This window comes from Manis javanica, chromosome 10 (assembly GCF_040802235.1).
Source record: "Manis javanica isolate MJ-LG chromosome 10, MJ_LKY, whole genome shotgun sequence".
Lineage (NCBI taxonomy): Eukaryota > Metazoa > Chordata > Mammalia > Pholidota > Manidae > Manis > Manis javanica.
In genome coordinates, this window is record NC_133165.1 from 1,920,023 (window position 1) to 1,945,721 (window position 25,699).

Genomic DNA, 25,699 nt, shown 5'->3' on the forward strand with positions numbered 1-25,699 from the left:
CAGTAGAGGACCAGTAGTAAATATTTTAGGCTTTTGTAGCCACAGAGTCGCTGCCATACATTCCTCCCCTGCTTTAAAAATGTAAAAACCGTTATTAGCTGTCAGGCTCTAGAAAAACGGCCCGTGCTGCCCCACTCCAGCGAGCCTGGTTTGTTGGGCTACTGCGTCTGCACTTACGCTGGGCTGCCTCTTTCTCCTCACAGGGATGGGGTCCCCCCGCACAGAGTCCGCAAGCAGCATCGCCGCGAGATGCAGGAGAGCGTCCAGGCCAACGGGCGGGGACCCCTACCACACATTCCTGTAAGTGCCTCTGCACAGCCCCCACTCCGTCTCCTAGGTTCCCCAGCCCCCCTGGATCCTGTGCCCACCCATTCTCCCAATGCTGCCTGGGCCATGTGAGACCAGCCAGGGGGCGGGAAGGCACTGGCCCGGCTTCCTGTGAACTCAGCTCACCTCTAAGCATAGCATGTGATCTCACACAGTGAGACTTTGCAGGCTGGAGGGGCAGCCCCTGTCCTGTGTCTTTCCAGTCCTATTAAGTTGTGGCTTCTCTTGGAGGTGAGGGAGCAGCCTGAGCCCCTGCACGGCAGCCTGACTGCAACTGTGTTGGAAAGCCTGGCACGCACTCCTGGTGCCCCAACCCCAAGTTACTGTGAGCACTGCTTTGTTGAAGATGGGAAGAGGCCTGGGTTTTCTGTGGCTGAACTGTGGAAGTCGCCATGTGGGTATCCTGACCTCAAAGCTGCTTCAGCCTCACCTCCTGGATAAAAATAATAAGATGATAGCGATTCTCCTGATTGTGGACTGGGGGGTGCTTCACAGAGCCCAGTGCAAAGCAGGGCCGGTCGCGGTCTTCCCCCACCTGCAAAGAGTTCCTTTTTTGGTGAACAGAGTAATTAGCTTCTCTTATTTTGATACATGACTTTGAATGGGAAGGACTTTTAGGAGAAGGTAGGAAAAGCTCACGGTAGGTTCTCCATCCAGCTGGTGCCTGCTCTGAGGGTACTGGTGCAGCTCACTTGGCGTTTCTGTGCCGAGGAAGGGGATGCTTCACAGGATCACCGCATGTACCCACCCACCCATAATTGGGATTCCTTGGTTACAGTCTGTTAGCATCTCTGCAGATACTTTGATTTCCAAAAGAGAAAAGTAATCACTTACATAGTTGAGAAGAAAGGATGTTGGTGTTCCTTATTTCTGAGGAAAGTGTGGTCAAGCATTTTGTTTTCTCCCAGCAACCCTTGGCACAGAGTCGGCTTAAACTAGGTAGTATTGGTGTCTGCTTAGGGAAAAGGGGGAGGTGCTGTGGGTAGTGTGTGTAATGTGTGGGTGTGCCTTCACGTGGGCATGCTGCAGGTGACCCCTCAGGGGGCTCAGTCTGACTCATGTTATCTACAGCAGTCTGGACCTGACCATGCAGGTGACCACATGTGTCTTCGCAGCTCTGCTCATGGATGTTTAAACTCAGGACTGGGACACAGCAGGGGAAGCAGAAGAGGGGCTTGGGCATCCTGTGTCCAGAAAGTGAGGGGATGGGGACATAGCTACTCGGAGGGGCACCCCTGGCCAAGACCCAGGCAAATGGATCATGAGCTGTGGCCGTGACGCTGGGGTCCGTGTGTGCCAGTGTGGGGAGGGGGTGGAGAGCTCAGTGAGGAGCAGGGTAGTTACATTGTTCCAACCAGCCCCTCATAAAATGCAAGGGGAAAGCAGCTTTGGGGGAAGAAGTGCAGGCCTCCTGAGTCAGTGGACGGGGCAGGTGAGGACTGGATGGGAGGAGGGCTTCTGTCAGCCGCCAGGACGCAGCCTGGGCTGAGGGCCGTCCTGCACAAGAACTGGCTCGTAATTTTCCAAAGTCGGGGGTTATAGAAGTCCAGGGGAGACTCGGAGGCCAGAGAGACAGCTCAGCCAGGCACATGGCAGGCTTCAGGGTGAGGCCTGAGCAGGGACAGCACAGAAAGCAGGCTGGCAGCGTGTGCTGTGGGGCCAGGAACTCTCGCGTCTGAAAGTCCTCAGTGTAGGAAGCACGTCAACACACTGCGGATGATGGGACCTCAGAGGTAGGCAGCTTACTCTCAAAAGATTCAGAGAAAAGTTCTTTGCATTGTTCTTGCAACTTTTCTGCAAGTTTGAAATTTTTTTCAAAATAAGCATATTTTAATTTAGTAAATTATGCACAGTATTAGACTAAACCTAAAGAAAAAATTGGTGAACTGGAGTATAGACCTTGAAAGACTTGGCACAGGTGAGAAGGAGGTGGTACAGATAGGAGAGGAGGGCAGGGAGAGGCAGGAGTCACAGGTGTCACTGGGAGAATGTTCCAGAATCGAGAAAAGCTGGGAGTCCTCAAGTTCTGGAGGTCACAACTAACTCTCAGCAGGAAGACAGAGCCGAGAGAGGCATTGGCATGGTGACAACAGCCCAGCCTGGCTAGGTGGTGTGGGCAGTCCTGTGGCCTCGCAGGCTTCCTGTCCCGGTCTTGGCCGTTGCAGGTGGCTTGTGGGTTTGTGCTTATCTGCAGTGTGGGGAGCTTCTCAGTATCTATGGCCTGGCTGCTGTCTGTCTATCTGGTGGCTCAGGAGACGGGCCTCTTAGTGTCTTCTGGGGTGGAGCATGGTTGGGCAGGACTTGGACAGGGTGTGCCGCCACCTGGAGCAGAAGCTTTGCGGGGTGCAGAGGTGCGGCCGGCATCCAAGCAGGCAGGACTGGATGGCAGCCTTGAACTCAGGCTAGCCGTGTGTTTGGGGCAGAAAGTTACAGCATTTTGTTCAGTGATGGTGACTTGAAGTTCAAAGTGAAGAGATGTCACACTTCATTCATCAAGTATGCCTCACGGGCCCCTGTGATAGTAAGTATGGGGACCTGACTAACGCGGATTGGAGGCCAGGGCTCGAAGACCCGTAGATTGTTGATTGCCAGAGAACTGTGTATGCCAGGCCCCAGAGGGAAGGACACACGTGGTCTCTCTCACCAGAAACCGACTCCTCTTGACTGGGCCAGTGAGAACTGTCTCCACCGTGGGCCCTTGGGTTTCTCTAGCAGGATTTGTTCAGAGCAGCCTCCCCAGGGCTGCCTCCTCTCCGAGATAAGGCCCTCCTCTTTATGGGACTTGCTTATGATTTTGCTGTAACTTGCTTGTCCCAAATTGCCATCTCTGCTGTTCCCAAATACACCTGTTTTTGCTGGTGAGACAACTGAGTTTTATTTCTAAGGTTAATACTGCTTCTCTGACAAATGAGGAGACACCCTGGGGTCTTGGGTCCTGCGAGTGTAGGTCTGTGGCTGGTGACACCTGCACTGCCCCCCGAGCATGCACATGTTTGTTTTTTCAATGGACCAGACTTTGCGGGGCACAGGCAGGTCCATGAGGGCCCTCAGCAGACAGACCACTCATGTGGGGCTCCCAGGGCCGCCCCAGTCACCTTCACTGAGTTGGGCAGGGGTGGCTTTGGCTGCCCTTGGGAGTCTGTGTTGTTCAAGAAATGCCCTTTCTAAACGGGTCTGCTTCTCAGCAGTGCTCACTGACAACTTCTTGGAGACTTAAGAGGCAGGCAGAGGGGGCATGTGTGCCTGACTGTGCTGTGGCACAGACCCCTACACGTGGTGGGTGCCAGTGACTGTCTGGGCATGGGGTGTCTGGTCTGAATCCTTAGGTATGAATACTCCAGAACCTTAGGGAAGGGCCTTGTCTCTTCTTTTGAATATTTTGTTATCATTAATCTACAATTACATGAAGAACATTATGTTTAGTAGGGTCCCCCCTTCCCCAAGTCCCCACCCACAAACCCCATTACAGTCACTGTCCATCAGCGTAGTAAGATGTTGTAGAATCACTACTTGTCTTCTCTGTGTTGCACAGCCCTCCCCATGTGCACCCCCATATTATACATGCTAATCATAGTACCCCCTTTCTTTTTTCCCGCTTTCTCCCTCCCTTCCCACCCATCCTCCCCAGTCCCTTTCCCTTTGGTAACTGTTAGTCCATTCTTGGGTTCTGTGATTCTGCTGCTGTTTTGTTCCTTCAGTTTTTCTTTGTTCTTATACTCCACATATGAGTGAAATCATTTGGTACTTGTCTTTCTCCACCTGGCTTATTTCACTGAGCATAATACCCTCCAGCTCCATCCATGTTGTTGCAAATGGTAGGATTTGTTTTCTTCTTATGGCTGAATAGTATTCCATTGTGTATATGTACCACATCTTCTTTATCCATTCATCTACTGATGGACACTTAGGTTGCTTCCATTTCTTGGCTATTGTAAATAGTGCTGCGATAAACATAGGGGTGCATCTGTCTTTTTCAAACTGGGCTGCTGCATTCTTAGGGTAAATTCCTAGTAGGAGTGGAATTCCTGGGTCAAATGGTATTTCTATTTTGAGCATTTTGAAGAACCTCCATACTGCTTTCCACAATGGCTGAACTAATTTACATTCCCACCAGCAGTGCAGGAGGATTTCCGTCTCCACAGCCTCGCCAACATTTGTTGTTGTTTGTCTTTTCGATGGTGGCCATCCTTACTGGTGTGAGGTGATAGCTCATTGTGGTTTTAATTTGCATTTCTCTGATGACAAGTGATGTGGAGCATCTTTTCATGTGCCTGTTGGCCATCTGAATTTCTTCTTTGGAGAAGTGTCTGTTCAGCTCCTCTGCCCATTTTTTAATTGGATTATTTGCTTTTTGTTTGTTGAGGTGTGTGAGCTCTTTATATATTTTGGATGTCAACCCTTTATCGGATCTGTCATTTATGAATATATTCTCCCATACTGTAGGATGCCTTTTTGTTCTATTGATGGTGTCCTTTGCTGTACAGAAGCTTTTCATCTTGTTATAGTCCCATCTCTTCACTTTTGCTTCTGTTTCCCTTGCCCGGGGAGATATGTTCATGAAGAAGTTGCTCATGTTTATGTCCAAGAGATTTTTGCCTATGTTTTTTTCTAAGAGTTTTATGGCTTCATGACTTAAGTTCAGGTCTTTGATCCATTTCGAATTTACTCTTGTGTACGGGGTCAGACAGTGATCCAGTTTCATTCTCTTACATGTAGCTGTCCAGCTTTGCCAGCACCAGCTGTTGAAGAGACTGTCATTTCTCCATTGTATGTCCATGGCCCCTTTATCGAATATTAGTTGACCATATATGTTTGGGTTAATGTCTGGAGTCTCTAATCTGTTCCACTGGTCTGTGGCTCTGTTCTTGTGCCAGTACCAAACTGTCTTGATTACTGTGGCTTTGTAGTAGAGCTTGAAGTTGGGGAGCGAGATCCCCCCCGCTTTATTCTTCCTTCTCAGGATTGCTTTGGCTGTTCGGGGTCTTTGGTGGTTCCATATGAATTTTTTAACTATTTGTTCCAGTTTGTTGAAGAATGCTGTTGGTAATTTGATAGGGATTGCATCAAATCTGTATATTGCTTTGGGCAGGATGGCCATTTTGACGATATTAATTCTTAACCAGGAGCATGGGATGAGTTTCCATTTGTTAGTGTCCTCTTTATTTTCTCTTAAGCATGTCTTGCAGTTTTCAGGGTATAGGTCTTTCTCTTTTTAATTCCTCAGATGTTTCACATTTTTATTTACTTGAATTTTTTACCTTGTGATTTTTTTATTCCTCCGCAGCTGGAAAGGTTACCATTCTTCTGATGTAGCTTTCAGAGGTTTTCCTGTTTTCAGAAGCCTGAGGGCACAGCCCCAAGGCTCATTTCCAGAACGGACTAGCTGGTGGGTGTGCATCCTGCCTCAGGGCTGAGGGCTTGCTGGGAGTGCAGCGTGGCCCTGTGTCCTCCAAGGCGTCTCTCTGCCCTTGCTGTGTGCACTGTCAGCTGGTCGGAACTGCGAGCTCTTGCCATCTGGACATCGGTCATCAGCTGTCAGTCCTGCTGTGTCATAGCTCTTTGTGCTGTACTGCTCCCAGAGAAGCCAGCACTCTCTGCCCCGGCCTCTTTGGCTAGCAGGCTTGGTGGGGCAGGGCCAGTCTCAGGTCCTGTGTTGTCTGACCCCTCCTGCCAAGACTGTCCAGGGCTCGGCCTCGTGGCCCTTCAGACAGCCTGGTCCACTGCGGCTTGCCGTTCACACCTGCATTCTCTCCAGGGCTTTTATCTCAGGATCTTCTAGACACACTGGCCACCCCTATTGCCCCTTCTTGGGTCTGGGCTCCTCTGCTGCAGGACAAACCCCTTCTGGCACTGGGCACTGCCCGGCTTTCTGCACTCCACCCATGAAGCATTAGCCTCTATCTTGGGCTTATCCTTGGCCCCCTCCCCTCTCCAGACCCTCAGCAGTTTCTTAGGCCACTTCTGAGCCCTTCGTGGTCAGCATGAGCCCTACACATGGACATTTGTCTCTGAGATCTTTACATCATTTTCTTACCTAATCTTACATGTTTCTGAGGTATTAGGCATGTTTTTAATCCTGTTTTGTAGATGAGAAACAGGTAGAGTCAAGACTGTGCACAGAGACTAGAATGGGAGGGTGGCCAGGTTCCCGCCCCCACATCTGTAGTCTGGGGTTCTAGATAGCCACTCTCTACTCACAGAGGTCATAGAGGACCCCTGTGTGCCATCCTGTCCCTGGGCCACCATCTGCCCTCCTGCCCCATCTAGTGCCCCTCCAGACCCCTCCCTCCTCAGCAGCCCTCTCCTGGGTCTCCCCACCTCATGGAAGCTCTCCAGCTGCTCCCATCCCTTCCTCTATTAGACTCTTGGTGACTTAGATTTTAAAAGCGTGTTTTGCTATAAAGGATTATTGAGACAGCTGGTGAAATCTGAGTAAGATCTACTCATTTGTTGTATAACAGTGTTGTATCAGCGTTTTTTCTTTTGTGACTGTCCTGTGCTCACGCACAAACATTTTGATTGCACTCTGAAGGGTTCAGGAGCAAGCAGGTGCCATGTGTGTGGTTATCTACTGGCACAGAAGGACGTGTGTGTCTGCGTGTGCATGTGTGCTTTGGTGTAGGACACAGTAAGTGTGGCAGATGTCAGCAGCTGGGCTATCGGGGTGAAGAGTTCTTTGTGTTACTCTTATAACTCTCTTGAATTTGACATTACTTCAGAAAAAAAGCCACCACCCCTGCACCTGAAGAAAAGTTACAGTGTGTAATACTATAAAGCATATTCCAGAATTACATTCTCTGAAAAGGAAAGTCCTCTCCAACCTGCCTTTCCCCTGATTTTTTCCTATACCCTGAATTTTGTGTCCCTGCCACAGAGCCCGGAATCCAAAGCCTTGGCCATGCACGACTAAGTGCCAGGGGCTGCTGCCCCCGCATCTGTGGGGCAGGCAGCACAGGGTGCAGTTGGCCTTCCCCTGCTTTCTGGGCTTTGCAGCTCTCCCTGCCCCGATGCCTTGGCCAGAACCCAGGCCTCCCTTGCTGGGGCTTGGCCTGGCCTAGAGTGTCAGAAGCACTTCTCCAGGATGGCTGGGAGGCCCTTAGTGCTGGGCACACCTGGGCTCGGGGTGCAAGAGCCTCCCCTCACCAGAGCCCTGCTGGCCACTGCCCTGGTGACCCGGCCAGGGAAGGAGCCTGAGTCTCTGCTGCTCACTGTCCCAGAGTCTGCAGCCTCGAGGGCCAGGAGCAGTGCCTGGGCTGCGTTCCCACTCCTGGCTCGTGCTGGTGAAAGGAGCTGCAGTCTGATGAGAAAAGGGGTAGCAGGGAAGCTGATTCCCAGGAGGAAGGGGCCAGTGAATACTCACTCTAGGATGAAACACAGATGAGAAATAGGCTTATAAACACAGACTGGTTGCCGGAGGTGCGGGGTGGGGGTTGGAGGAGTAGGTGAAGGGGGTAAGAGGCACAAACTTCCAGAAGGAGAGTAAATTAGCATGCAGATGAAAGCCCATCATGGGGATGCAGTAGGTAGTGTTGTAAGATCTCTGTATTGGCACATGGTAACTGTACTTGCTGTGGTGAGCATTTCCTAGTATACAGAACTGTCCATCACTCTTACACACCTGAAACCAACATACTACAATATATCAACTGTATTTGCATTTTTCAAAAGGTAAGACACAGAGCTCATGTTCTTTCCTCTCACCCAAGAAGGAGTGCACTCCGCACCTCCGTGCTGTGGGTGGCAGCCCGAAACTGCGTGCGGCCGGCTAATCAGCCCTGTCCTCTTGCAGCGCACTTACCGAATGCCGAAGGAAATTCGCGTGGAGCCCCAGAAGTTTGCCGCGGAGCTCATCCACCGCCTGGAGGCCATCCAGCGGACACGAGAGGCCGAGGAGAAGCTGGAAGAACGGCTGAGACGCGTCCGGATGGTGAGTGGGCCGCACATATCAAGGTACCAGTCATCTTACCCCTGTGGCTGAGCCCAGGGCAGCTCCTGGCCTCGAGGAGCTCCCTCCAGGGTCTCCCAGAGGATTGGCTGCTGTGTGACACGCCCGGGACACTGCCATAAGGGGCAGGTGTGGTGGGGCAACAGGTGGGCACACCTGCCAGTCTCCTTTCCTGCCCCGCCTGGCATCACCCCTGCGGCTGCAGTCCCGGTTCCAGACTCCCTTATGCGCACCCAGCTTTGAAATACAGGGCCTGGCACCCCCCGCTCCCCTCTGTCAAGACAGCAGGCAGATTTCAAATAACGGGTCGGAACCTGGGATTCCTGGTGGGACCAGGGAGGCAGGTGTGGTCACTGAGAGAGTAATGGTGGATGGTGTGGCCTCCAGGAAGTTGTGGGCATGTTAGGCGTGTGCACACACACACTTTACTTTAGAGTATCCTCTTGTCCATCCCTCATGGGGGCTGGGTGACCCTCACTTGGGTGGAGAGGGGCCAGCTGGCAGGCTTCATGTGTGTCACCAGCTGCCCTGCCTGTGGTGCCAGGTCCCAGTGAGTGGGAGTCGACAGGCAGTGTTGGGTGGGCTGTCACCACAGCCAGCCCCTCTCTGGTCCATCAGATGCCTCAGTGATCGGACGGGCATGGGCAGGAGCTCAGGTCCAGCTTTCTGATAGCCTTCTCTGACAAAAAACATACTGGGAACAGAGTTGCAATGAAAGATAATTTTAGCTGACAAAGCCGGCCTCTGCATTTGTTCAGCACAGCACTTTGCAGGCATCCTTTCTGTGTGAGGGTTGCCTCTGGGCATGTCACAGTTAACAGCTCTTTTAAACATGCAGATGAAGTAATGTAATATTTTGTAGAAGACACGTAGGAAAGGAAGAGCCCACTGCCCTTTGCTAGAGAGTTGAACTACTGTAATTCTTCCCTCATGTATTTAATTGGCTCTGTGGCTGTGCAGTCCGGCAGGTCAGCGTTCTGGGTGGGCACTTGAAAGGCAGGTGTGACTAAACTGAAGGTACACAGGGTCCTCTCCTAATGTCTGAGTCATAGACTGTCTCGGTGACATCCCTGCAGGTCATTGCAGCTATGCCTGGAGCCGCCATGGGCTTTCAGAGGACCTGGGCCCATCTGCAGAGACCCACAGCACTCTTGACTTAGCAGAAAGCATTCAGATGACTAGCCCTGGTGTTTCTTGAGTTATCAGTTCAAGAGCTACTTGAGCACATGGCCTCCGCTACCACACAGCCTCTGGACATGGGTGCCCAGACTCAAGGTCACAGTCTCAGGCCCCAGCTGCTCAGCTGCTTTGCTCCCACACAGCAGTGTGCCCAGCCGCTGGCAGTGCAACTCAAGTCTGTCATTGTATGTGACTTGTGATCTATGTAAATCATGCTGTAAAGGAGTTCTTTTAAAGAGAAATAACTACATATTTTTTAATAATTTATTTTCACTGTAAAACTTAGGAAATAAAAATAGAAAAAAAATGACAGCTGTTAACAGTTGAGTAAATGTATAACATTTCAAAACCCTAGTATGGAATTCCTACATATACAGAGGTATTAAGAAAAAAAACCCTCAGCCCTGCATGCTTGCATGCATGCATGCGTGTGCATGTGTGTGTGTGTGTGTGTGTGTGTGTGTGTGTGTTTTCTCCCTTTTCTCCCAAGGGATGTGGCCACCCATTCTTCCTCACTGCTGCCTGGGGGCTCAATGCTGTCCACCCTCTCAGGGCCTGGAGGGGCCCTCAGCTCTGCAGAGCAAAGGGTCTGGACAGGGACCCAGGATGGGATGTGGGGGCTCAGGGTCCAAGTCTCTGTTGAGGCAGCTCCAAGCTGGGACACAGGCACATCCGTCCTCTGTTGTCTGTCCTCTTTGCTGCCTCTTTCTGCCTGAGTACTGATGGGGGTGCTGTCCGCCTGTCCTGGTGACACTTAGATACTTTTTCATTAGTGAGAAATTTTATGGTAAACTTCTGGAGTTTTGTATTAGTACAGGAATAATTTAGTCCCCATTCTTTACGGTTTGTACCAGGTTCTCTCTATATTATTATTTGGACAGTTTAGTAAGACAAAAAAATAGATGAGATGTGTCTTTTGGTGTTAAAGTGATCAAACGTTTATATTTAGATACGGCTACATTAACTCCTGGAGAATGAATGAAATTCAACTAGTTTAATATGAGAATTTATCGAGAAACATGTTGCAGGATAAATAAGCAAAAAACAAGAGCTGCACAAGGGCAAAATTATCTTTGAAAATGTAATGGAAAGTGGCAATAAAAGAGGAATAGGGAAACTCAACTGAAAAAAAAGAAATTCATTGAAACGAAAGCTAAGGGTTCTCGGTGCTCTGGACCCTCACTGCCGTTGCTCGTCCAGTCATCGGTGCAGGGCAGCCTCTTGCTCTGTCGCGTTCACGGGGCTGAGCACAGCCCTACCATTGTCCTGCAGCACAGCCGGCCAGAGCCTGCCGCATGAGCTCGGGGAGCAGCAGGCACGGACAGGGCTCCAGGGGCAGCTCCTGAGTCAGGCAGTGTCCCGGCACCTCTCCTTGCCCTGCCTCATCCTGGGCTTATGGCTTCTCACCCCCTCCACCAGCACCACACCCCCACCCTCACTGGACATGGCACTGCCAGCCTTGTTTATTTGCCCAAGTGTGAGGTAAGCGTGGCCAGCAGAGAGGTGATATGTGGCCTTGTCCCCACAGGAGGAAGAAGGTGAGGATGGCGACTTATCCTCTGGCCCCCTGGGGGCCAGTCACAAGCTGCCTTCAGCCCAGGCCTGGCACCATTTTCCACCCCGCTACACAGACATGGGCTGCACAGGATTGCGGGATGCACATGAGGAGAACCCCGAGAGCATTCTGGACGAGCACGTGCAGCGGGTCATGAGGACACCAGGCTGCCAATCACCAGGGCCTGGCCACCGCTCCCCCGAGAGCATGCATGTGCCCAAGATATCGGGGGTATTGGGGGGTGCTGCCCCAGGGCACAGTAAGCATTTGCCCAAGTCAGGGGTGAAACTGGACGCGGCCGGCCTGCACCTCCACAGGCACAGCCACCACCACGGCCACCATGGCGTGGCCAGGCCTAAGGAGCAGGCTGAGACCGAAGCTGCCCGCCGGGTGCAGAATAGCCTCACTTGGGGCCTGGAGCCACATGGCCATACAGCCAAGCCCCGCAGCCACTCTGAGAATGTGGGCACTGCCCCCAATGCCAGCGACAGCCTGGCCTACAGGTGCGTGTCCCTCCTCTTTGAGGTGCAACAGCTCAGGTGCACTCTTGAGACTGGGCTGTGGTTTCTTTGTTGTGGGGAGCATGGGTCTTCCCGGGGTGAGACGGGTTGAGACCATGTGTCCTGTGGATTCTCTTCTGGTTTTCTAAACCAGAATTCCCCTTCAAAAGCCATTTAAACGAGGCCAGCCACAGAGACCATGGGCATATGGTGCCCAGGGTTTAGGCACTGTGTGGGGCACCAGGCCAGCCAGGTCTCGAGCCTTAAAATGTGGTTGTATAAAAACACGCCTGTTTCAAAGTGAGGTGTCTGGGCAAGGAGAAGTGGCCAGGCAGGTGACCTAAACCTGGAGGGCAAAGGACAGGTGCTCCAGCCCCCGAGCCCTGACACTGTCCTTCACTTTCCACTGTAGCTGGCCCAGAACAAACACGGGCAAGCCCACAGAGCAGGCAGAGGCCACACCCGCCTCATCCCTACGTCCAGGGGGCAGAGTCCCTCCTGGGCCTTCCCTCCAGCCCTGCAACCCAGGTGGCCCGCTTCCCAGCAGTGGGCCGGGTGAGCCAGCGGGTGACTCCTAGGTCTTGCTCTTGCAGTGGGAAGGCAGGCACGGACTCCAAAAGAAATACCAAGAAGGCTGAGTCAGGGAAGAGTGCCAGCACCGAGATGCCAGGCCCCTCAGAGGATGCGGAAAAGAACCGGAAGATCATGCAGTGGATCATTGAGGGGGAGCGGGAGGCTAGCAGGCACAGGAGGGCCGGCCACGGGTAAGAGCTGCCACCACAACCCGTGGTGCTGCGTGTGGGCCCTGGGCCCGAATGCTCCTGCGTTCCCTCTCGCCACACCGCCGACAGTGGAATCAAGACCAATGGGGACGCCGCAGGAGCTTGTTGCCGCCTGCCAGGTGGCCCCGGGGCGGGGGTCGGTCCTGATGCAGCTCTGGTGTCCCAGGCAGGAGTGCCTGTGGCTGGGGTCAGCCTGGTCACCACTCCTGACCTGCTAAGGAGAGGGCTCCGTCACACGGCTGTTCTCACAAGGTTATTTGTGGAGTGGCGACACCTCCACATGAGAACAACCTGAGTCCTGGGGGTGGCTCGGCAGACATCTGACCGTCACACCAGATGGGGCTTGCTGGGGAACAAGCCTCAGTGCGTGTACTGGCCGCCCCCGGCTGGCCGTGGAGTCGGCATCCCTCTAGCTCTGCGACCCCACGGGGTGGCGCACTGCTCTGGCCATGCCCAGGCTGTCCACCTGGGGGCATCTGTTCGGGGGGCCTGGGGCTGCTGGGATCTGTCTGTCACTTACGTCTTCTTCCTCAGTCTCAGACTCTGCTGGCCCCCATAGTCCTTGGCCGTGGCTGGGCAGGGCTGAGTGTGTGTGAGAGGCAGCCCTGGCACCTGCCCAACCCGTTCCTGAGTGGCAGCTTGGGGCCTCTGTGTCCTTTGACTACATGACCTTGGGAGCGACCCCTCACCAGTGTCCAGGCCTCTTTGCGGTCACAAAGCTTTTCCTGGCGAGGGGCCTCGAGTCCCTCTCTGGCTCTGATGAGCCTGGGGGTCGAGTGTCGGCTTTTCTGAATTTTTTCCTTTTGCTGGTTTTCTCCAGGAACTGCTCTGTCTCAGCTGTTACCCCCAGTGGAGGGTTTCTGTGGTTCAAGAGTTACAGCTCATCTAGAAAGCCTCCTGGCTTTAGGTGGCTCCTGCTGTTGGGTGCACTGTTTTAAATGGTGGCACATCATTGTCCCCACTGGGCCCTCCCTGGCATCCCCAGAGTCCAGGCTGTGGGGCCTCTGACATTGTTCTCACGTGGGCGGTTCTGGGGGAAATAGAGGGCATGGGGCCAGGATGGGGGCCAGGATGGGGCGCAGGGTCTCCCTGTGGCTGGCCTCCGGACTGTTAGGAGGGAAAGCCCGCCTCCCATGGGCAGTTGGGTCACAAGGGCACTGGGCCAGACCCTTCCTGGGCCCATCTCTGCCCCCGGCCTTCAGCCCTTTTCACTGAGATTCTGTTCAGCGGTTGAATGGTGGCATATTGCATAGGCATAAACCTGTTATTGGTGTTTAATGGGAAAGGGAAAGAATGAGAAAAACAGTCATGAAACCTTGTGTGTTTAGGATTATGCAAATTATGTTTAGTGTTTTTAATAGGGAAGGAGATTTGTCGATGCACTGAGAGTTGGCATTTCTGAATTATATCAGGGATTATCTTTGAGTTTCCTGTATACTTCAGGTTTCCACAGAGAGTGTTTAATACTATTTTCTAGAACAGTAAAAACTTTTTAAAAATAGTTTTTAGGATGTGATTTATGTTTCAAAAAGCTGGTAAAAATAAGTTTAAAAAAATGTGCAAGGAGGACATGTTTGTGTCTCGTGGATAGGAGGAGAGCGCGGAAGGCCTCCTGAAGCCAGGGCCAGGCCCAGGACCGCCCGGCCCTCCCTGCCTCCTGCCCCGCCCCCGGCGCTCACCCGTGGCCCAGGGTCTCAGATGTGGCCGCGCTTTGTTCTCTTGCTCTAAAAGGTCTTCAGGGGCAAAGAAGCAACAGGCCCACGAGGGCTCAAGGCCCCTGTCCATTGAGCGTCCTGGTGCCATGCACCCCTGGGTCAGTGCGCAGCTCCGCAACTCTGTCCAGCCTTCTCATCTCTTCATTCAAGACCCCACCATGCCACCCAACCCTGCCCCCAACCCTCTGACCCAGCTGGAGGAGGCCCGCAGGCGCCTGGAGGAGGAAGAGAAGAGAGCCAGCAAGTTACCCTCAAAGCAAAGGTATGGGGGCACCAGGGAGAGCACGCCAGTATCACCCGCTGGGGCCACACAGGGGCTGTAGCACTGCTTTGGAGGGTGAAGCTCCCCAGGGACTAAGGTCCCTACAGTAGAGCTACCGTGGCCACCCAGAGCGTGACAGGTGGCCCTGCTATGTGTGTGACCAAGGGCTGGGAGGCAGGTGGTCATTACTGTGTCCTTCTGAGGAGAGGCAGTCCTCCATGAACTACACCCACTGTGCTCACCCAGGGCTTCCGGGGGGCTGCAGGGTCCCCACTGTGGCGCGGAGCAGCTCACTGGCTTACCGTTAAACACTGCAGGCTAAGTGTGGGGGGGTCCTGGATGCCTCTCTTCACAGCCACACCGAGGGGAGCCTTAGACGTGCTGTTTGCAGGTGGGATGTTAACAGTGCCAAACGAAATGCATGTGACACTCTTCCCCTGAAGAGAATGCAAGCCCACGGCCCCTCCTCACTGCGCCTGCCATGGCCTCAAGCCAAGCACGTTCCCCCCACCCCCCTGCCTTTTGTGGGTGGCAGGTCTTCTCTCCAAGCTGGAATGTGGCTTCCCTGCTTGCAGCTGGGCCTTGAGGTCACTTTTCCTGGAAATTCTGGCTCAGTGGAATTCCCAGGGTCACTGTGTAGCGCCTGGATATATATATTTCCCACTCAGGACCTGGGAGCATGGTCACACAGTGGCCACCATTTTCTTAGGATGTTACAGCCCCCTTCGCCCAGTGCTTGGCCAGCCGGGTGTCTGGAGTCTGACCTCCCCTTCCCAGGAGCCTTGCTGTGTGTGGAGCTATCCACTTTGGGGAAGCTGCTGTCAGGGTGCAGACCCTCCATAATGTCTGTTTTGGGAGGCACAGCGGGAAGCCCGAGTTTACCCCCAGGTTGCCAGAGGTTCCCGTGTTTATGGCTGGCTGACACCCGTCATCTGGTCTCAGGTAACACTGAGCCGGAGCATCGGCTCTGAGCAGGACACTTGCCTGACAGGGCCTGTGACCCGAGGCAGACGGGGGCTATGTAGGGGTGGGGAGGTGCCCCAGGGCGAGCGGGCAGGCGGCAGAAACTGCTCCCTGCCATGCAGACCGTCTGCAGGGGCTTCCTGAGACCGTCCTCCTTGCCTCTGTCTGGGACCGAGACCCTCCACGGCCGTGTGCTCTCTCTGGTGATGTGTGTCAGGGTGCGAGCCTCCTGCTGGGGTCTTGGTCATGACACTGGGGTTTCCTCGTGCCAGCTGTCCCGAACACGTGGGCCCTTTGTAAACAGCTGCAGACACACAGAGCAGAGGTCCAGAGGCCACAGTGAGGATGCAGGGCCCTCCCTGAGATTCTCATAGGGGCCCCTGGGGCTGCACAGAATGGCACCGGGGTGGATGGCCATGTGGAGAGGAACCATGGGCAGCAAGCCCTGGGACAGGCCTCCCCAGCTGCTTCAGAGGAGCTGGTCTGCATCGGAGCCCTGAGCGGGCGGAGCCACGTCCACAGGGCAGAGGCCAGAGGAGACCCTCTGGGAGGCTCTACGGTGTGGATGAAGCGAGGAGGTCCCAGCGTCTTGGATCGGTGGCTCTCCAGAGAGTGACGCAGGGAACCCGAGGGCTTCGTGGCCTGAGGGGCAGTCTGGGGACTCTGGACTGACGAAGCAACATCTGTTTCTGGATGATCCTGGCAGATCCCTTGCTGTCCCCGTCCTGTGCTTCAGCCCAAGAAGGGGTTTGGTGTCTTCCCATCTTGCACAGCGGAAGCCTCGTTTAGTGGTGACAGGCCCTCTTGGGGAACCCTGCTCCATCTGCCTGCTTGTCACCTGTTGTCACCTTGGAGCATTGAAGGAGGCCCTGCCCCAGGCCTGTGTGGCTCACTGACATGGTTGTTCCCTAGGTATGTACAGGAGGTCATCCAGCGGGGGCGCTCCTGCGTCAGGCCAGTGTGCACACCCGTGCTAAGTGTGGTGCCAGCGGTGTCCGACCTGGAGCTCTCGGAGACAGAGTACGTGCACCCCCAAGGTCCTCCCTGTCCTGCCCACACAGCCCGCGGTGGAGCAGCTGTTCCTGGACAGGGGCACGGGCACCGCACTGGAAGAACTGGAACGTCTCAAACTGCCCGCAAGCCCCTCCTTCCTGTCTCCACCTAAGGAGATAGCAACCGTCCACATGGTGACAAGTGGTCAACAGGCCAGAGAGCCAGTCCGCTCTGCCTCCTCCATTCTGGCCACACGCCCCTGCCCACATTTACTTCCTAAGCTGCCCAGCCCAGCCTTGTGATGGACGGCACCGTAGCCACGATGCCCTGGCCCGCGGCCGATTGAAGGCCTCGGCACCAGTAGTGCGTGTGTGTACAATGCTGTGCTCTACATGGGATTCAGGAGTCAGAGCTCTGCGTGTTCAGGGCGGGTGTTGGGGACCTGCAGCCATATATAGACAGTACTGGCCACCGCGTCCCCGCATGTGTGCCTAAGACAGCAGAAAGGGAGGGGTCCCCCACAGCCCTCGCCAGGCTTAGTCCAGATGATGCTCCGTCACATCCAGTCAGGGGCACTGAGTGGCTCAGAGCCTCCCCAGCAGGTCACCCCTCAGGGGTGGTCCCAGAGAAGGAGAAGTAGGGTCCTGGCATCCCTTCTATAGAGAATGGACCCCTACGCGTCCCCCAGGTGGGCTCCCGGGACAGGCCAAGGTGATGCCTGGTGGCCCAGGAGCACCAGGGAATGGAGGGTCCCCAGGGAGAGAGGAGCCTACCGCGAACTAGGCGGCCTTCCTGATGTGATGCCGGCATTCCCAGCTGGCAGGGCCAAGGGCTGTGGCCCAGTGTACCCAGGCAGCTGCAGGGCACAAGGGCAGTGGAGGGCAGAGGCCTGCTGCCTGTCCTCCCAGATGCAGCTGCTTAGCGCCTGTCAGGAGGAGGGTCCCATCCCAGCCCGGGCAGGAGGCAGTGCTGGCCTCACACCCCTCCCTGGAAGCCTTGCATGCACAGCCTCTGGCCCTCAGACAAGCTCTCCGCTGTGGGGCGGATCCATTCAAGACCCGTACACAGTTCTGTGTGCGGCCTGGACCTGGCCTTCAGGTGTTTTTGAAGTTTTTGGGTTTTAGGCCTTAAGTGTGAGTCTTATCCCAGCCTTGGGCCCAAGGCTGCATCAGTTCCTGAGGCCTGGCCATCCTAAGCCAGGCGGAGGGACCCACCATGTGTCCACTTCTTTGTGATCTCGGGTGGTGTGCTGCCCACCAGACAGCTCAGGCCACAGACCCTTGGCCTGGCTGTGGGTGGAGGAGCATGGTGATGTGGCATGAGGCGGGCAGTAGACAGATGAACTGGTGTCCACTCTGCATCAGCACACGGGGTTAGCACAGGACTGGCACCTGGGTTGAGATGCAGCACAAGGCAAGGGCCCCGGGGATCAGGTGCAGGCGGGTGGGGTGGTGCAAGGCCTGTGGACACATGGCATTTGAATATGGCACAGCTCACCCTTGCAGGCCCTGCCTTGTCATGTACTGGGGAGCCCAAGCCCATTAGGGGATGTTCTGTGGAACCCTGAGCCCAGCAGTCACCATTGCTTCTCTGCCGCCAGGACAAAATTGCAAAGGAAGGCAGGCGGTGGGGGTGCCCAGCCATGTGACAGCACCGTCGTGGCTTACTACTTCTGTGGGGAGCCTATCCCCTACCGGACCCTGGTGAGAGGCCGTGCCGTCACCCTGGGCCAGTTCAAGGAGCTGCTGACCAAAAAAGGCAACTACAGGTACGTGCCCACAGGCAGTGCTGTGCGATGCTGGACATGCCTCTGAAGGCGGCTGTGCCCTAGGTCCTTAGTCTCCACTGTGACCCACTGCATTGGTTCCCAGGGCCTGGCCATCCTAAGCCAGGCAGGGGGATCTGCTGTGTGTGTCCACTTCTGTGTGGTCTGCGGGGTGGGTGCCACACAGTGAGAGAGGATCAGAGGCCATTTGTGACAGATGGGCACTGTAGCCACCACCCTGGCTGTTGGTGTGAGCCCCTCATTCGTCATGGGTGGCCTCAGGGCTCCAGGCTGGCCAAGGGGTCTAGAGGGAGCCAGTTCAGGGCTCTTGCCTTAAGGTGGGAGACAGAGGCCCCAGCACAGTGGTCTGTCGGTCCCCATGCTGGTGTGGCCTGCGCTGGGCTTGTCTTCAGTCTGCTAACTCAGCCCGTTTTTACGCAACTACAGGAGCCAGGTTTCCCTTCTCAGGATCCACCCTGGGCTGCTCAGTCCTTCCAGCCCGAGACCAGCCTCTGAGGGCCCCTGAGTGAGCACTGTAGGAGGAACAGGGGCAGGCCGGGTCTCAGCCAGGGGTGACCCGCAGTGGGCTTGGGAGTTGGGGGTTTCCTCTGTCTACCAAGTAGCTGAGAAGGGGCCCATTGGGAGGTGTGGCCACTGGAGGAGGGCCCAGGCTCCCCTGGCATCTGCTTGGGCCTGAGTGGGGCACATGACCCTGATGGAGACAAAGATTCAGCCCTTGGGGAGGGAAACCCCGTGCCTACCCATTCCTTACCCACAGGCCAGGGCAGGGGACTCCACATGTGGCCAGTGTGGGCACCAGGCAGAACCAGCTCACGTGCCCTGCAAGAAGTATCTGGAGCTTGTCCACAAAGCCTCTGTGCATGTGTGGGACAGTAGGGCTGACAGGCGGGCGTGGGGCAAGGACAGGCCCTCACCACCCCCTACCCCTCTTGCACCCCCAGATACTACTTCAAGAAAGTGAGTGACGAGTTTGACTGTGGGGTGGTGTTTGAAGAGGTTCGGGAAGACGAGGCTGCACTGCCTGTCTTTGAGGAGAAGATCATTGGCAAGGTGGAGAAGGTGGACTGACTGCAGGCCTGGCCTCCGTGCAGGCAGGCCTCCATGGGCGGGCAGGGGTAGGGCGCCACCCTGAGGCCTGTGAAGGGCCCTCTCACGTGCGTGGCAGACTCACAGCCATGGCAGAAAGCCAGTTGTGATCCCACAGCTGCCCACCCCTGCTGTCGGCCTGTGTGGTCGAGGGTCCCGAGTCCTTCTGAGTGGCACCACAGGCTCTTTCCTGCTGCTGCCCAGCAATCCTTGGAGGGCCTACCTGAGCAAGGAGCCTGCTGTGCAGCCACCTTGGTGACCTTTCCCAGTGTCCCCCTGCTGCTAACCTTGGCCAGCCCTCTGGCAACTGGCCCCCTGGCGCTCACACTGCAGGCTCCGCAGGACTCCCCTCATACCCTGCCCTGATTGGGTGCAGGGGGCCCTGCAGGGGCCTCTGTAAATTGTACACGTCACCGAGTGCCTTCAACAGCTGCCTCTTGACTGCACTGTGCGGACCCAGCGACAGAGCACCAGGCTTAGCCTCCTGCACCCTCAGTTTCCCAAGCGCCAGCTCAGTGGGTCCTGGGTCCTTCCCTTCTAGGTCCCATGTAAATATGTACATTACTCAGGCTGTAGCCAGCAGGGGGTTGCCCCAAGACCATTTTTCATGCGCTGACTTGTAAAATTTTCTTTTCAAAGGTACTTGGATAAGAATGAAATAAATCCATTTTGAACCTATCCTGCTGTGAAGTGCACGTCTTCTGTGAGTGGGGCCTGGCTGACAGGGTGCCCCCCTTGGCCAGCTGCTGGCATATGGGCTGTGTTGTGGCCCCACAGCAAAGGAGGTGGCCTCCAAGGATCACGGATGGGTGTCTGGGGGAGCACATGGGCAGAGCCCTGGAGAGGGTGGGGCTGAAGACAGCAGCAGCCCATGCCCTGCTTTCCTGTCCAGGACCTAGGGATCCAGGTCCCAGCCAGGGATCTGCCCAGGAGCCTGGAGGCAAGGGCTGGGCCCCTCCAAGATGGAACAGGCCCCAGGAGGCTGAGATTTTTGCCAAAGCCCAGGGCCAGGAGCCCACCGCGCTCAGGAACCATGCACAGTCCACGACAAAGCTCTTTATTCCCAGCCCAGGGTTTCCTGGGGCATTGAGGTGGGGATGCCAGGTGGTGGCGCGGGGCTGCTACAGCTCCTCCTTGGGCTCCATGGTGGAGTTGGCTGGCGTCTTCTGGAAAGGACCCCAGGCCCTGCTAGAAGCTGTGCCCTTAGCCCACCGTCCGGAGGACTTGCCCTGAGACCCGGGACCATGGGACAGAGATACCCACCGACAAGGGGGCCGCCGGCTCCTCCGGGGGCTCCTCTGCAGGCAGCTCACCCCCACTGTCCAGGAACCTGGAGAAGCTCTCCAGGTCCCTGGAGCTCTTGTATTCAATCACCTGAGGAGCAGGAGTCTCTGGACGCTCGACCTAGACCTCAGGCCCTCAGCCAGGCCCTGCCCGGGGCCCTGCCCCCCAAGGCACCTCCAGCTGGGGCCACGCCCGCCGAGCCGCCTCTCCGCCCCTCACCTTCCGACCAGGCCCTGCAGGGAAGTACTTGAGGGTGGGGAAGCCGTGCACGACGAAGGCCAGCTCGTTGGCTGTGGCGTCCAGCTCCGCGATGATGATGTCCTTGTGGTCTTTGTACTTCTCTGCCAGTGTCTGCCAGGTGGGGGCCATCTCCTTGCAGTGGGTGCACCATGGGGCATCTAGGAGAGGGGGCATCAGTGCGGCCAAGCCCCCCACCGCCCACCTGCCCACTGTCTACCACTCTGAACTCACAGAACTTGACAAACACGTTCTTGGTTTCATCAAAAGCCACCTGCTCGAAATTCTTGCCCACGAGGGTCTTGACCGGCCTCTGGTCCCAGTCGGGGGGCACCTCTTGGCTTAGGCGGTAGGGCTGGGGGAAGCAGCCCAGTGCTTCACTCTGGCATTTCTCCTGACAGCTGCTGCCCCCACCCCTACCCGCATCCCCCCGGTAGATGTCTCAGCTGACCTGGATCTTGCCACTGAGCACTGCATGGCAGAAGGTGGTGACAGAGGCTGCAGTAAACGGCTCCCCAGCCTCAGGTGAGAACTTCTTGGTGGTCTCCATGTTGATGAAGCGCAGGGTGGGGGCCTCCTTAGCTTTGAGGCCGAAGTACTGCAGCACATGGTCATTGCCAGCAGCCACATCCACCACCACGAACAGCACCTGCCAACAGGGAGTCCGAGCTTGGCACCCCACCGCCTCACCCCTCCACCCACCAAGCCAACCAGTACCTGCCCCCGGAATGGGGGGGCCGCCTCCCCAAAGCCTGCCAGCAGCTCCCTGTGTGAGGACAGCGTCTGATTGATGAACAGCAGCAGGTGGTTGAGGATCTTGGCAGCGAAGATCTTTGGGGACGTCTGCGAGGCAGGCCAAACTCATGGGGACCAGCTCCAGGGCCTCCCCACCCACCTCCTCTGCCTGCACCTGCGCCTGCGGCCTAGCTCACCTGGCTGTTGAACTCTGTAACCAGGTGCATGCTGTGCACAAGGAGGAACTGCGACAGATCGCCCTGGTCCAGACCCAGCTCCTGGTCCACCGGGAAGTCTGCCCGCCCCTCATCAAACTGGAGAACAACAGGGTCGTCAGGAGCCATAGCCCTGACCCCAGCACCCCCAGCCCTGGCTCACCTTCTTGAAGAGGACAATGGTGTCCTTGGTGAGGCCAAACTTCTGAAAGAGCTTCAATCGGTCAGTGAGGCCAAAGGTCATGTCCAGGGCATCCCGGGCCAGGGCCAGGAAGGTGGCCACGTCCTCGTCCTGCAGGTCCTAAAGGAGCCTGAGCCTGTGAGACCAGCTGGCACCATAGGCCCTGCCCCCACCCCACGGCCTGACACCACTTCCAGCTCACCTGGAAGAAGCCAATGACCACCACATCCTGGGCATCTATCAGTGCTTGGGCTCCCTCCTCGTCCTCCAGCCGCGTGGCGCTGGACCCCACCCGCCGCCTCAGCCACTCAGCAATGCCCTCCGCCTCCTGGGGGCCTGCAGAGAGTCCCCTCAGCCTGGGCCCAGCCCCCGCCCCCACTCCCCAGTGCCTCCTGCCCCCTCCGCACCAGTGTATTCCTCTGGGTGTGCGCGGTTCCCGTCTTGAAAGAACTTGAGCGTGGGGTACTCTGTCACAGCGAACTCCTCTGTGAGCTCCGGTTCCGCAGGCCCCTCCACCTTGGCCAGCCTGGCTTTGGCTGACTCTGCTGCCAGCAGGGCTGCCGCCTTGCTGTATTCTGGGGCCAGCGCCTTACAGTGCCCGCACCACGGGGCATCTGGGGGACAGAGCCATGAGCGCCCCTGGCCTCCACGGCCTCAGCCACAGTCCCTCCTTGCACCCGGCCAGAGCTGGCAGATCTCAGGGGGTCAACAGGGAGCGAGTACATCCCGTGCACACCTCCCTCCGCAGGGCCCACCTGAGCCTCGGCCATACTGAGCTCAAGCACCAGAGAGCAGACCCTCAGGACCCCAGCTTGGGGTGCAGCCTCCAGCACTGTCCTGGAAGAGCCCGGCTGCTGCCCCTGGAGTCTGGGCACTCCAGCCATACCCGGCTTCCCATTGACACCTCCCAGCTAGGAATGGCTTTCACATGTGCAGAAGGTCGCAAAAAAAATGACAGGAGAATTTGCAAGGCTTGAGTGCTGTCTGGTCCTTTACAGAGAATCTGCCAGACGGTGGTCTTGGGTCTCCCTGCCCCTGTGCTTCCCCCAGAACCCCAGGAGCACAGTGGGGGCTGAGTGCCCACTGGGGAAGCCCCCTCACGGGCATAGGATCCCACATGCCCAGGGTGGGAGATTGAAACCCCTGGGTGGCCCCTGTGGGCCCCCCCAGCCCCTCTGGCCCCATGCACTCACAGAACTCCACCAGCAGGGCAGGGTGCTCCCGCAGGGCCAGGCCTAGGGTGTGCTGGCTCAGCACCAAGATCCCATCCTCCTCCGGGACCTGCTCAGGGGGTTCCTCCAAGGGACCCCCAGGCCCCGACTCCTGGCCCCATGGGCCCAAGGCCCCGAGCACCAGCAGCACGAGCACAGGTAGGAGCTGGCCGTACATGGCGGTGCCGGGCCCATGGGGCAGGGCAGATAAGGGGGCCGGGGGCCAAGCAGCAGCAGCCACGTGGCATCCAGGCCTTGTCCCAGAGATAAGGCCATAAGCCTCCCCCAACCCCAGGGGAGGGGAGGCAGACAGAGGCAACACCGAGGGCACAGAGACAGGGTGACATTTAATAGGACTGCTCAGGGCACAGAGCTGGCCTGGGAGTGGGCAGCCAGGCCAGGGCAGAGGATCTGGGGGTCTGGTCACTGAGGGGCTAGGGGAAACAAGGACCACAGGTGGGAAAACAGCCCTGAGGTGGGGATGCTCAGCCCTTCCAGCCCTGGCAGACGTGGAGGCCCCACTCCCAGGACAGGTGGTCCGTCCTGTCGTCGTCCGTGAAGAAGGATGTGACCACATAGGCTCCACGCACCAACGGTCCCCGTGGCGCCTCCTCCACCGGAGTCACGAACTCGTACTCGTGGGCGCTTGGGCCGTAACTGCCCACCATGTACACGGCCTTATCCACTGGGGGGCGGCAAGGACGTGAGGACTGCCCTCTGCCTGCCCCGCCTCGCCCCCCGCAGGACCCGCCCCATGCAGCTCACCGCGCAGGCCCTGGCGGTAAGTGTGATGCAGGCACTTGAGGCCACTGACGATCTCCTTGTTGACCTGCAGGACAGGGCGTGTTAGGGACTCCCTCTGAGGAGCTGGGTCTGTGCCAGCCGGCGCCCCCACCACAGCTGCCCTCACCTTGAAGGTGATCTTCACTTTGTAATCAACGCCCTCCTTCAGGATGAACACCTGGTGTTTCAGTGCAGCCGGCTCCCCTGTTAGGCAGAGTGCAGCTCGGGACGGAACCCCTGAGGTGGCTGAGACCGCCCAGGAGCCCCCAGGGGGACAGTGCCTGTGTGGTCTGGGCAGTGGGCCCGAGGCCTCGGGATTGGGTACAGGGGTCCTGAGAGGTCTGTGGCCATGAGCCCAGGGCTCTACCCCAAAGCTCTGTGGTCTGCAGAGAGGAGTTGTGAGGTCCCTCCCTGGGGCTCAGGGCTGCACCTGGTGTCCAGGGGTTACCTGTGAGGTCCATGGTGATGGGGCCTGGAGCTTGCTCAGATAGCAGTGTCAGGCTGGTCACCTGCACGTTGGGCAGGCTGGGGTCTGAGGAGAGACCGGAAGTCCACAGGGTGCTCCCATCCTGCCCCTGCTCCCAGCCCGGGGCCTGAGCATACCCGCGGCGGGCGGCCCGGGCCCCAGCAAAGCCCGCTTGTACTTGGCCAGGCTCTTGTCGTCTGGGTCCAGCTGCTGGATCTCCTGGAGGCTCTTCCTCCCCGGGGCCCGGTACTCCGGCAGGGCCTCGTCCAGCGCCTCATCCGGCGGTAGCTGCCTCCCCTCCTTGTCGGTCAGGAGGACTGGAGGTCCGGAAGGTGCATGAGCAGCCACCCCAGCTGACCCTGGCTTTCACTTGTCAAACTGCAGCCCCATCTGGCCAGCTGGGCCTCCTACTGCCCAAAGGGACTTAGGAGGAAGCAGTGGGGGCTCAGGGAGAGGGGGCTGGGCGGACACAGAGCAGCACCCGTCCCAACCCTTGTGGGAGAGGCCCTGGGGATGGAGAAGGCTCCCCCGTGACATCCTGGAGGCACCAGCTGCCTTCTGGCCCAGCCATCCAGCCATCCAGGGTCCCTCTCTGATGCCGAAGGGAAGGAAGGGAAGACCCTTATGTGGGGGACACGGACTGGCGGCCAGCACGGTAGTCCCACTTCCCAGGTCGTCCCTAGAGTAGAGGGTCTGCCCCATCAGTCTGGGACCCCAGGCTTTAGGACCTCTTCCCATGTTTCCATGATGCCTCGGGGTCCTCACCATCCTGTTCTGGGACTTGGGCAGGCCTTCCAGTCCTGGGGGTGGGCGGTGTTTGCCTCTACATCCCTCCCCTTACCCTCGGAGGCCACCTCCAGGGTCCCTCCAGAGGGGTGTCTGTAAGTCCCTTCCCATGGTGCCTTAGGGCAGGGTCTCTCCAAGCCCCTTCTCGTGGTGCCTTGGGACATGGTCTGAGGCTCTGCCCGCGGCGATCCACCCTTAGGGATGCTGCAGGCCTGCAGGGATGCCCCCGCCCCGCCCCAGCCAGGGGGGATCTCAGGGACAGGGTCCAGGGAGGAGGGGCCTCCTGCCACCCTGGCTTCACAAACAGACCCGCCCACCCCCTTGCTCCTTTCCCCGTGAGCGCCTAGCCTGGACGAAGCACCGACACCATACACAAGCCCCGCCAGGGCCCAGACGGGGGATCGCGACATGCGGCCCCCACGCGCGCCCCAAAGTTTCCGCGGGGGAGGGGCTCAGCCCCTTCCCGAGCCGCCGCCCACGTGGCCGCCCTGGCCCCGGCCTGGCCGCTCACCTCGGGCGCACAGCGCCAGCCGGAGCAGCTCCAGCAGCTGCGCCCCCAGCTCACACGCGTCCAGGCCCAGCATGGTGGCCGCGGCCCGGCCCCGCCGAGGAGCCGCGCCTGCCCCGCCGCCGCCCGGCTCGGCGCTCAGCCCCGGCGCGACTGCAGTGAGCTCATCCTGGCCGGGAGCGCCCCCCGCGCCCAGCGCC

The 25,699-nt window shown here is 57.4% G+C and overlaps 3 protein-coding genes across 8 annotated transcripts in view; 1 reads left to right on the forward strand and 2 right to left on the reverse strand.

Moving 5' to 3' along the window:
- The window catches only part of AXIN1 (axin 1), a 64,009-nt gene extending 44,238 nt beyond the window's left edge, over window positions 1-19,771 (forward strand). For 2 of the 4 annotated variants that reach the window (XM_073214489.1, XM_037005507.2), the window contains 8 exons: window positions 204-300; window positions 8,117-8,254; window positions 10,980-11,509; window positions 12,100-12,270; window positions 14,020-14,265; window positions 16,141-16,248; window positions 17,822-17,989; window positions 18,949-19,771. In XM_073214489.1, coding sequence (XP_073070590.1) covers window positions 204-300; window positions 8,117-8,254; window positions 10,980-11,509; window positions 12,100-12,270; window positions 14,020-14,265; window positions 16,141-16,248; window positions 17,822-17,989; window positions 18,949-19,075 — 1,585 coding nt within the window. In that variant the 3' untranslated portion in view covers window positions 19,076-19,771. The remainder of the gene's footprint in view (window positions 1-203; window positions 301-8,116; window positions 8,255-10,979; window positions 11,510-12,099; window positions 12,271-14,019; window positions 14,266-16,140; window positions 16,249-17,821; window positions 17,990-18,948) is intronic. The other 2 variants (XM_073214490.1, XM_037005508.2) reach the window with 1 other exon arrangement.
- A 363-nt stretch (window positions 19,772-20,134) lies between these two features.
- PDIA2 (protein disulfide isomerase family A member 2) lies at window positions 20,135-23,254 on the reverse strand. Of its 3 annotated transcripts, none has more exons than XM_073214491.1 (11): window positions 22,939-23,254; window positions 22,153-22,359; window positions 21,948-22,081; window positions 21,728-21,865; window positions 21,547-21,663; window positions 21,371-21,457; window positions 21,066-21,263; window positions 20,849-20,969; window positions 20,597-20,775; window positions 20,357-20,467; window positions 20,135-20,259 (listed from the first exon to the last, which is right to left on the reverse strand). In XM_073214491.1, exons 1-11 carry the CDS (start codon window positions 23,132-23,134, stop codon window positions 20,215-20,217), a joined length of 1,533 nt encoding a protein of 510 aa, XP_073070592.1. In that variant the 5' UTR covers window positions 23,135-23,254; the 3' UTR covers window positions 20,135-20,214. The 3 variants fall into 3 exon arrangements, with proteins under 3 accessions (XP_073070592.1, XP_017533354.3, XP_017533353.3); XM_017677865.3 differs by having other exon boundaries at window positions 20,135-20,256; window positions 21,332-21,457; XM_017677864.3 differs by having other exon boundaries at window positions 21,332-21,457.
- A 30-nt stretch (window positions 23,255-23,284) lies between these two features.
- ARHGDIG (Rho GDP dissociation inhibitor gamma) lies at window positions 23,285-25,587 on the reverse strand. The gene is made up of 6 exons (XM_037005510.2): window positions 25,503-25,587; window positions 24,343-24,522; window positions 24,188-24,271; window positions 23,867-23,943; window positions 23,722-23,785; window positions 23,285-23,641 (listed from the first exon to the last, which is right to left on the reverse strand). The coding sequence occupies exons 1-6, from the start codon at window positions 25,573-25,575 to the stop codon at window positions 23,442-23,444; spliced, it is 678 nt and encodes a 225-aa protein (XP_036861405.1). The 5' UTR covers window positions 25,576-25,587; the 3' UTR covers window positions 23,285-23,441.
- Between the last annotated feature and the right edge of the window lie 112 nt (window positions 25,588-25,699).

Coding starts and splice junctions, on each gene's coding strand:
- PDIA2 (XM_017677864.3), bottom strand. CDS start 23,134: ATGTACGGCCAGCTCCTACCTGTGCTCGTGCTGCTGGTGCTCGGGGCC. Junction 21,458..21,546: donor TTACAGAGTTCAACAGCCAG/GTGAGCTAGGCC, acceptor CCTGCCTCGCAG/ACGTCCCCAAAGATCTTCGC. Junction 20,970..21,065: donor TGCTCAGTGGCAAGATCCAG/GTCAGCTGAGAC, acceptor TGCTTCCCCCAG/CCCTACCGCCTAAGCCAAGA.
- ARHGDIG (XM_037005510.2), bottom strand. CDS start 25,575: ATGCTGGGCCTGGACGCGTGTGAGCTGGGGGCGCAGCTGCTGGAGCTG. Junction 23,786..23,866: donor AAGTGAAGATCACCTTCAAG/GTGAGGGCAGCT, acceptor CCTGTCCTGCAG/GTCAACAAGGAGATCGTCAG. Junction 23,642..23,721: donor TTACCGCCAGGGCCTGCGCG/GTGAGCTGCATG, acceptor GCCGCCCCCCAG/TGGATAAGGCCGTGTACATG.